This window comes from Tasmannia lanceolata, unplaced genomic scaffold (genome assembly GCF_043159265.1).
Source record: "Tasmannia lanceolata isolate RefF3 unplaced genomic scaffold, GAP_Taslan_0.1 ptg000015l, whole genome shotgun sequence".
In the NCBI taxonomy this organism is placed as follows: domain Eukaryota; kingdom Viridiplantae; phylum Streptophyta; class Magnoliopsida; order Canellales; family Winteraceae; genus Tasmannia; species Tasmannia lanceolata.
The window spans coordinates 39,290,048-39,300,877 of NW_027518692.1; the positions used below are offsets into that span (position 1 = coordinate 39,290,048).

Genomic DNA, 10,830 nt, shown 5'->3' on the forward strand with positions numbered 1-10,830 from the left:
GCTGATATCATTTCCCTTAAAAAAAGTACCTAACAGTATGTCAAATATTTTTATAAGTGAGAAAAAACCAAAAAGAGATCTTAAGACATTAACCTTTTATACTAGAGTAATACTAATATTGAGCACCTAGCATGGACTAGGGAAATTCTGATCCCCAACCCCTTCTTTTTTCCCAGTTATTATTTTTCTCTGGTTCTGTTCTGCTTACTGCTCAGCCCACCTTTTCCTTTGAGCTTTTTCTGTTGGCATCTTGAAAGGAGTGCCAAAATGAGTGCGAAAAACATAATCTTGTATAAGGGCCTAGCTTTACACACTCTGTAAGTCTTATCTAGGTAGTTAACAATTTATCAAATATTTTTGTAAGTGGGGAGAAACCAAAAGAAGTGCCAAAAACATAATCTTGTATGCTAATATTGAGGATTTAGGCATGGGCTAAGTCGTTCTCTTATAGTGAAATTGTGCCTTTTCTGAATGAAATTTAAGTGTAGCAGATCTCAGCACAAAAACTTTGTAAGCTAATATTCCATTAAAAAAGTTTCATAGTTATCATTTTTATCACGGTTGATCAAAGTTGAAGAACCATCCAATTAGAGTGGGACCAAGGGCAATGGGACAAAGTGTGATGGCCAAAAATACCCCATATCACTGTACATATGGCAATGGGTAAATAAACCAAAGAATGGCTATAATCGTTTTAGAAAATATCTAATTAATGACTTCCAAAGAGGCCTTAATCCCACTGCAAACAAGATTAACTTAAAATAGTTTTGTTTGCAAGAAGTGAGAAACTTTGATACCATCCAAAGAGGAGTTAAGGGCCTCTTTGGATGTCGCTAAAATCCTTCCTTATTTGCAAATATGATTATTTTAAGTTAATCTAGTCACGACATTAATTTCACTTTGGAAGCCATTAACTAAGAAACCAAAGGGGTGCTGATATATTCACCCCCCTTTAAGTCCGGAGACACCCTCTTTTACATAGGAGATGCCTTAAAGTTTTTCTTTAATTGGGGTGTATCCTAAATGAAGGGGGGTGAATATATCATCACCCAAATTAAGGTATTATAACCATTCTTTTCACCTAAGATTATATGCATATATAAGACTGCTTATAAATTTTAGGGGTATCCAAAGAGCCTAAATCAACACTAACCCCCCAAATTTTACGGTATCCAAAGAGGCCCTAATGCAACACTAAGTAGTCACTAACCCCCAAAAGAAATTATTATTTTTATCTCTCCTAATGTCTTTTGTTTCGATGAGAAATTCTCTGCTTCCATTATCTTCAGCACATTTCAACTTCAAAATGTCAGGGACAAGATATTTTTCTGAAAAATTTCAACCCACAAGCCAAACTCCCAATTCAGAGCTAAAACCATGTTGGTATCTCATTTATTAAATGGGTTTTCATTCTTTTCATTTTTCCTTTAAATCTTCTTCGGTACCTCATTTATGAATTGGGGTTTTTTTTTTTCCCATTTCTTCCCAGGTTCTGAATCTTCTAATGGCGTTTCTGAATCTCAGGCCCATGTGTATGTGAGGAAAAAGGGAGTGAAAAGGACACTGGGAGTGACAGCAAAGAAGTTGAAAGAGGAACCTCCTGATCACAAAGTAGGGGTTTAAAATCTAAAACTTTATTTTTTTTTCTGGGTTTTTTTTTTTCCTTTTGAATTTCTGGACTTGGGTTTGATCTGTTGAATTTTTTGGGCTCATTTTAGTTTAATGATGTAAGAGGGGATCAATTGCTGCATTTGATCTTCTGTATTACCATATGAGTTTGCATTTTGTTTTAGTCTTTTAACTGAGGGATTTTTTTATTTCAAATTTGTTAAGTTTATGTGTTGGGTATTTGGTTTGTTTAGTTTATTTTATGGGTTTTATTATCTGCACATCAGTTTGTCATTTTTAATTTGAAGTCTCTACCTGCATATATTATATGTTTTTTGTCATGATATTTCTGACTTTGATCTTTTGTTTTCTAACTTCTTTAGTAGAAAGTGTGCTCTGACACCTATGCAGATAAACCAGCCCTACTTATGAATTGCAGATAAGAAAATCCAATTCTCTGATAAACTAAATAAAACTTTGATGATAAACTAGTGGATATCTAAGAAATTTGTTTAAGCTATACAATTGAAATGACTACCTAACTTTAGAAAAAAAAATAAAATTTCCTTTATATTTATATTGTAGCATTTGAATTTGTAGTTAATTAGTTATACCCCATCCATGTCTATGTGTTTGAAGAGTTGTGTTCAACAGCCATATCTGTGTCAAACATCAGGAAATGCTTCTGTTCATATAATACTGTCGGCACCAATGTCTCAAAATTGGATAGGGTTGTAAAATCATCAGTGGCCATATCAAACCATCATAGAATCGGAACTTAAATCAGTTTGTTCTATAAGTGAAAAAAGGAAAAAAAAAAAATCAATCATGGGATGTAGCCATATTACATGTCACTCCACTTATATTTTACTACCTTCAATTCATGAGATAAATTTAACTTTCAAACCATTAAAGATATGGCATTTTGGCATCCTACATTCTATTTCAAGTGAATGTAGGATTGTAACAACACTTAAAACATGTTCTCCTTATTCCTCTTAGCTTGTATGTCATATCATTAGAGGTCATGTTGTTTCAGATGACATGAAAGGTCACTTCTTTCCCATATTTTTTTCTTCATTTGTCACATACTGCATGCGGTAGCAAATGTTCAGGTTCTCTTACCAATGGTCTTAATCCATGCAGCTTTTTGGTTTTCCTGACATTGAGGAGTTCTCATATGGAAAGACCAATGCATCTGCTCATTCAAGTAAGATCATATATGTTTGCTTATGTGCCTATTGCCATCTTTAACATTTAGAATCATAAGATATCGAACTGCTGCTTCTTACAGTATGACTTCTTTAAATAATAACCTGTTGCATTTAGGAAGCATACCATTGAAATTGACCCCATTGAAATGTTTATAAATGTACTGTTTTTTCTTTTAAAGAAATGGTGCAATTGATTTTGCTTTGTTACCTAAAGAAAGTACAACAATATATTGTACACACATCTAGTTTCAAGTTGCAACCTTAGTTATTAATTCTATTATGGTGCATGTTTCATGTTGCTCATTGGAATAGAACGTTCCAATATTTCATCTGTTCCGGGAAAGATGCTACGGCGGGTGGAATTTTTTTATTAGTTAATTTTTTTAAAGAAATGAGTTGTGCAAAAAGTGTGAAAATGAGAGGGTTTGATGTGTTTTTACTCATCAAATGTGTCTCAAACAACTATAAGATCATCATTAAAAGAGATAAAAAAGGAAAATATCCAAAAAAAAAAATCACTGAAATATCGTTTTCTAGAAATTTTACAGAATTTCTCAAACAGAACGAAACACAGGGTAGAAAGTTTTTTTGGCATTATATTCCGCTCTTTTCATTCCTGATGTAATGGAATGGAATTGATGTCTATGTTTGGAACTGGCTGAATTTGCTACCTCAGAACAGAGATAGTCTAACCATCTTTTATTTGGAGGGTGCTCTATGATACTCTTTAATATTTTCATTAGCCATGGATGATGTATGTTGAATATAGCTTCAACATGTGACTTCAATTGGCCTCTTCTCCGTCGATATGCCCATCATTTCATGTAGTTTTGTTTCCCGGTCAGTTGCTTCTGCATGTGGTTTAGAACGGACAAGTATGTCAATGTTATACACACAAAAACACACTGGTGGTTTTAGAAGTGTACCCTTGTAAAACCCAAAAACACTAAACATGTCGATTCTCAGTAGTCAGTACATTTATATGATAAAATTGAAAGATATTTTACTCTACAAGTCGGTGTTTAAAAACTCGTTGACATGATAAGGAACTCGCCCAAGTTGACAGGGAATTTTCTTGGCCGCGTTCCGCATTGCATCACTTCCGCATTCCACGTTTTGTCCTACAGACTCAATAAAAACTTCTTTGACTCTACTGAGTTATGACCACGTCAACAACATTTTTGGCCGAGTCCGTGCCGAGTCGACAAGGATTTTTTTTGGCCGCGTTCCGCGTCACATCCCCATTTTTAAACACTGCTACAAATTCATAAAACTATTACATATATTAGAATGTATCTAGATTAACAAAAATACATATAAAACTAAATAAATAGTATGTGTGTGTTTGATAGGTCGGACTCGAGTGAGAACTTGGCCCAGGGAATAAACTCGGGCGAGTCAAAGGAGTTATTTATTGACTTGATAGGGCTGAACTCTGACTTGAACGAGAACTAGGCCAAGGTCAAAGTGATTCAACTTCGAGTAGACAATTTATCAAGGAGTAATTAAATAGTGACATATATACACATAGGGTATTGATATTTGCACTACCATGTTTTGATAAACTGACCTTGTCTTTTATTATGTAAACAGCTGTCAAAAGCTATTACAATTCCTCAAAGCTCGAGCAGCTGACAGCTGTTTAAATAATAAAAGACAAGGTGAGTTTGTGTCATTATCAAGACATGGCAGTGCAAATACCAGTAGCCTACGTACAATTCCTTCTTTTTTTTTTCAACAGTAGCCTACATATAATACCTAAAATCAAGAAAATAATTTTTTTTTTCCTAATAGACATATCAGCCTGTGTCCACTATTTTCAGGAAAATGAAGGGTCCTTGTTACATAGCTTGTGATGCAAGGTTCATGAATAAGACCATAATTTGGCAAAGCTGATCTAAGAGAATAAAAGATAAATCAAGACTCAAAAGTTGGCCCCAGGAGACTGCTAATGACAATTGTGCGTTGTCTAAGACTTCTTTTGTCACTAAAGTTGGCGGACTATGCCTTCACAATTTATGATAATATTTAATGATTTTTGTTTAATTTATGGGTGAAGTTTTAATTAGGTTTTATGAGCTTATGAAAGGAAATGTGAAAAGAATTTTGGGGCAGAACTTAGAAGCTTTCCAATTTCCAATTTGGAAAGATTGTGAAATCTCTTTGGGTCTTATTAGAAATGTCATCTCAGGAAGTTTACATAGAGATATTTCAGTAGTTTTGGAAAGTTTCTAATTAAAGAAAATGGAATAGGTTACCTTAAAAAAAAATGTAATAGGTTATGTTTTAGGGCAGGAACATGTAATGCACTTTTTGATTTTAAAGTTTCTAATTAAAGTTTACTTAGGTTGATTTAAGTTGGACTACTCTAAGCTAGTTAGGTTTATTTAGGTTGATCTAAGGGCTGAAGTTGATTGTAAGCCAACGTTTAGGATCAACCCAACGATTTAATGTCATGTTGTGCTTGTATGATAGTTCAGTTGTCTAGCCCATTCTTTTTTACTTTTGGTAGATTCCTAGTTGGATACTTGCACTATGTGCCTAATGGTTTTGTATCATGTTGTCTCTTCTTTGTTATACTGTTTATTAGTGGTTTTTATGTGGCATATTTTGTGCTTAAAGCATTTAATAGTGTTCTGTTATTTAAATCTCTTGCACTATTTTGCTTTTATAGTGATAAGCATCAAGCTTTATTGCCTCCAAGTTCACGTAACATTCACTTTCAGGCATATGGAGACTTGTTGCTATCTGATTGATCCCACACGTGTTCTTAAGATGCAATCTCTTTGCTTGCAATTGGTTTTGCAGGTAAGTCGAGACTCAGACCAAGTTTGCTTTCAAACGGAAAAGGGAATGATCTTTCCATCAAGACAGAAGGTAGAGTGTGGATGTTTGTAAGCCCCTCGGAAAGAAGAAATAGAAATAGAGATCATAACAGTGCACGCAATTGGATCATTTTCCTTACAATTACTTTTATGTCAAAATAACATGGAATAAAGTCTTTTGTTTTCCGAGTTTGACTTTACCAAACTCACCTGTTTTTTATAAAAATTTGGTATAGTTGATCCTGATTTGCAATTTTCTTGATATAAAATCAGACTTTGAAGTTTGTACTTGAAGCCAGTCAAACTGAATCGACTTGCAATGAGTTCTGAGTCAGTCTGCACATAACTTGTTACTATCATCAGGAAATGAGTTTGATAGTTCTTGCATACGAAGAAAGATGATAATTAACACTGTATTTTATCTGAGACAGTGGAGCCACCTTCTAACTGGGAAGAAGTTCTCGAAGGTATTCGGCAAATGCGATCTTCTGAAGATGCTCCAGTAGACTCTATGGGATGTGAGAAAGCTGGAAGCTTTCTTCCACCAAAGGTAATATAAGTGCCTCCCATTTGGTGGTAGATATATATTCATTGATAAGGCAAGTAGTTGCTGTAAGCCTCTTAAAACTCATTATATTTTTCAACAAGTCATATTGCATGATCTTTCTTTTTATCTTTCCTAATAACGATATGATGTCTTAATTCTTTAGTTTATACTTTTTTGATCTAGACATTTCCCATGAATTTCAAATTAAAAATGCTTGCTAGTGAGTGCATAGTCCTTTATCCTTATATCAGGAACGAAGATTTGCAGTTTTGGTGTCTTCACTCCTATCAAGCCAAACCAAGGATGGAGTTACACACGGCGAGTTCTAAAAATCTCCATTTTATTGAGAATTCACCTTTGCAGTCTTACTACATAGTATTTGTAGAAATCATCTCTCATTTCCATATCTTTCATCGTTACAAAGTTGATTTGGTTAATTCAATTGGGATTGCAGGAGCAGTGCAGCGGCTCTTTCAGAATGGTTTATTGGTTGCCGGTGCCATTGTGAATGCTGACGAAGCAAAAATCAAGAGCTTGATCTACCCAGTATGTATCTTCTGAGGCAACTCTTAAGAAGTTCCAACCGTGCTTACATTCTTTTGCATCATTTGGATGCTGTAGATAATCGCTGGGCAGCAATTGAGCAATGGCAGAGGCCAACACACTCATTGTAGAGATTTTATTTGCTGTGTGCGCATGAAGTCCAGTATTTTTCAAAAAGTACAGCGGGGCCCACTTCATTGGCTGCTCCAAACCGTTCATTTGTTGGGCCACAACGTAAATAGGCTGTACCATGTAAATCTTCTCCATATGATGATCCTAACCCTCCGATCTGCACATTATAGAATCCTCTATAGATTGGAGGGTTAGGATCATCCTATGGAGATGATCTACGGGGTAGTATAAAGTAAAAATAATCATGAAAGATAATTTGCTCAAATCAAATATATTGAAAGTTCTAACTCATACATTTCTTTATAGTATGAATTATGAACTGTGAATTAAATGATCATACAGACGAGTAAGGGCACTGAAGAGACACCAGCGTTGATATGGTTCCTGCAATTCCATTATTGATTTATTTCTCTTTCATTTCATAAGATAAAACGGCAAAACTATTACAAATAAGGAAAACCTACACTATTCCATTTCTTAGTTAATGTAGGACTCTTTGTTTCACAGATTGGATCTAAATAATTTTAAATGGGTTTCACATTGACTGTGTTTGAGTTATAGACCGATACAGTATAATAACTCTGTTATTTGTCAAAATCAGGTCGGATTTTACTCAAGAAAGGCAGGTTACTTGAAGAAAATTGCAGACATCTGTCTGAAGAAGTATGAAGGAGACATACCAAGTTCTTTAGAGGAGTTACTTTCTCTTCCAGGAATTGGTCCTAAGATGGCTCACCTGGTATGATATGTTTCTTCTAGTTTCACACACTAAATTATTGGACTCATCCCCCTGAATTTCGTATTTTGTGTTATGCTGCAGGTTATGAATGTTGGATGGAATAATGTCCAAGGGATATGTGTAGACACACACGTGCATCGTATTTGCAATCGTCTCGGGTGGGTATCCCGGTTGGGCACACAACAGGTATGTTTTGACATACCATGTTACCGGACAATACAAAATGGGTCTCATTGCCAGGTCAAATGCATGGTCACAAATATCTCCTACATTTTCGAAAATGTCGCAATATGTTGTATTTTTTGATAAAATGACATAATTGATAATCCCGATATTTTCTCGAGATTTTGAAAAATCTACGAGATGTATTCATATTTAAAATTTTATGGACAAAATATCACAAAATAATTGCGATAAATTCACTATAGGTTTCTGTTGTCCTAATTTTGTTCTTGAATTTTTTATTTTTTTTTATATTTTAAATATTTTTTCCAGACTTTCCCGATATACACCCTTCCCAAGAAACCTCAGAGACAAATATTTGTGACTATGGTCAAATGAATATATTAAGTAACATGCATTGGTGACAAAGTTCACATATGTCTGTAATGAACCCTTGTACTCTTAAATTGTTAAACCATGTATTTAAACTTCTACCTTCTTGATATACAATGAAGATATGATATCATTTGTTAATTCCCCCTTTTTGCTAGAAAACATCATCTCCCGAGGAAACAAGAGTATCTTTGCAGTCATGGCTGCCAAAGGAAGAATGGGTCGCCATCAACCCACTATTGGTACAAATATCACCCTTTATTTTGCTAGTGACTACCTATTTGTTATTCTGCATCACTGAATGAAAATGTGTTCTACGACGGTCTTGACATCCCAATTGAAGGGTGTGTGTGCATATGGAAATAGCCATGTCATAAGATCTAAACATGTTGCTTTTTTAGGCAATGTGGCCATTTCAATTTGTGCATGCCCTTGTGTGGGATGTTGTTCCACTCTCCATAGCAATTCAATTTGTGCATGCCCTTATGTGCTCCAAATCCATTCATCTACTTCATGAGTTTTTCAACCTGATTTTCAATATTTGTTTGGTCAACTGCTTCGACAACTGAATCATTATCAGGGTCAATAGATAAAAGAGTTACTGTTATACTTTTTAGCACAACTGGAATCTTGATTGAGTAGACTTGACTCAGTGAGTTTTCTTAAGTACTCAGATTTAGTTTCTACTTCAAACTCTGGACTGAAATTCCAATACCAGAAAGTTCACTCTTTTAGCACTAAAAGATACCAAGTTCTGCAATGGATCAATGAATAGAAGGTGCCCTTGTCTATAAATTCTAAAACTATACAACGGTTCCAAACTTTCCGCGCTCTGCCTTCCGGATGCCCCACAATCAGGAAATTTTTTTTGGGGGATTTGCTAGGGACCATCGCAGAAGGCATTTCGCGGTTGGGCTGTTGCATGTGATGGGAACAGCCACAGAGGCTCAGATTTTGTCTTATTCATTTAATTCACCTGAGGTGGGTGCTCTCACATGCAACAACCCAGCCGTGAAATGCCTTCTGCGATGGTCCCTAGCAAATCCACCCACCCCCGCCCAACCTTTTTTTCTTCTTCTTGTCTGAGGTCATAAGCAATGCAACAATGCTTACCATCATTTTATCCCTCTTTTTTCCACTGTATCAGCAGAAAAGATATGCTTACCATCATTTTATATGGTCATTTATCAGAAACTTATTCATCATGTTTCTGGTATGCAGGTTGGGTTTGGACAGACAGTGTGTACTCCCCTCAGACCTCACTGTGGACAGTGTAGTGTAAATAATTTATGCCCATCTGCTTTCAAGGAGTCAACAAGTCCCAAATCCAAAACAAAGAAGTCCAGCCCAAAGTGAAGAGGTCATGGTGAAAATATCATTTTGCTTGAAGACCCACTGATAATATTTCATCAGTGACAGTTGGGCATATTTTTGGCAGAGGAATGTCCTTGCTTTGACATTGTTAAAATCGCCGTTTCTCAGATTTTTTGGGTACATGTATGGTTCAATTGTGCAGGAAAGAACTAATCATCATTGGACTGAAATTAGTTCCCAACGTTTTGTAAATTGTAGATTAGAATCATCATAGAGATGGAGACCCTTTTTGCAGCAAATTTGCACAATGGAATTGTGAATCCAGAGGCTAATTATATAAGAAGGTAGTGCAGTATTGCTTTGCTATGTTTTTTCTTCTTCTTTTTATATGGGTTTTGGCTTTTTAAGCAGGAAACTATCAAAATATGTAGCATAAGCAATGGCATTGCTATGACATAGTGTGTCCCACCTTTGTTTCATCTGAACCGTTGATTTGACAGGCCTCGCTTTGAATCTCATGTCACCAAAAAATAATGCAAATCATTTAATCCTAACATCCAATAATGTGTACTTTTTGCAATTAGATATGGGTGATAAAAAACCTACAAATAAGCAACAGTTCGGGGCCGTTTGGATACGTGGATTTTAAAAGCTGGGATTTTTTCAAAATTGTAGCTAAGAGACGAGAAGAAGCGGACCAGCCGATGTTTTTGACTCGTTTTTTACTTCTCGCCTTTCTTTCTGTCAGCAAGAGAGTAACAGATCCTCCCATTTTTCCAAGTTTTAGAAATCTTAGGATGCAGGAGAGATTTTTAAAACCTGAATTTCTCGCTTAAAATCTAAGAAACGCTGTCAGGACCGCGTACAGCAGGTTGATCATGAACCCTCTTTTACACTGTTTTCAAAGTAAAAACCTGAATTCTAAAATCCGCGTATCCAAACGGCCCCTTAATGTTCACATTATTGAATGTTGGAATTGATAATTGCATTATTTTTGGCCATCTGAGATCCAAAATAAGGCCTGTCAAATTGAGGCTTCAGATCAATCAAAGGTGGAACCCACTATGCCATTGTGGGTTTACCTCATTTATATGATGAGGTCACTCCCTACTGAATGTGCAACTCGGGCTGGGTTGGGTCCGGTTGAAGTCAAGCCAGCATTTTCGCCCCACATCACTTCGAAGTAGAGAAATTGAATCTTAAATATATTCCAATAAAGCCATGGATCCAGACTAACTAGTCAATTAAATAAGCAGGGTTATAAAATGTGTGTTCTAGTCCTGATCCACTGATCTTAAACTGAAAATGTAGGGCCATATCACTCCCTCACAAGAAGGTGAATCGAGGCTTAGA

General features: G+C 35.6%; 1 protein-coding gene across 3 annotated transcripts; it reads left to right on the forward strand.

The window, feature by feature from the left end:
* The first annotated feature begins 1,148 nt into the window (after positions 1-1,148).
* On the forward strand, positions 1,149-9,843 carry ATNTH1 (DNA glycosylase superfamily protein). 3 transcript variants are annotated; one of them, XM_077355899.1, is made up of 11 exons: positions 1,149-1,379; positions 1,490-1,611; positions 2,755-2,818; positions 5,631-5,699; positions 6,079-6,197; positions 6,446-6,512; positions 6,655-6,740; positions 7,471-7,608; positions 7,690-7,794; positions 8,322-8,405; positions 9,385-9,843. In XM_077355899.1, exons 1-11 carry the CDS (start codon positions 1,244-1,246, stop codon positions 9,517-9,519), a joined length of 1,125 nt encoding a protein of 374 aa, XP_077212014.1. In that variant the 5' UTR covers positions 1,149-1,243; the 3' UTR covers positions 9,520-9,843. The 3 variants fall into 3 exon arrangements, with proteins under 3 accessions (XP_077212014.1, XP_077212015.1, XP_077212013.1); XM_077355900.1 differs by having other exon boundaries at positions 1,151-1,383; positions 1,525-1,611; positions 6,649-6,740; XM_077355898.1 differs by having other exon boundaries at positions 1,151-1,379; positions 6,649-6,740.
* Positions 9,844-10,830: the final 987 nt, after the last annotated feature.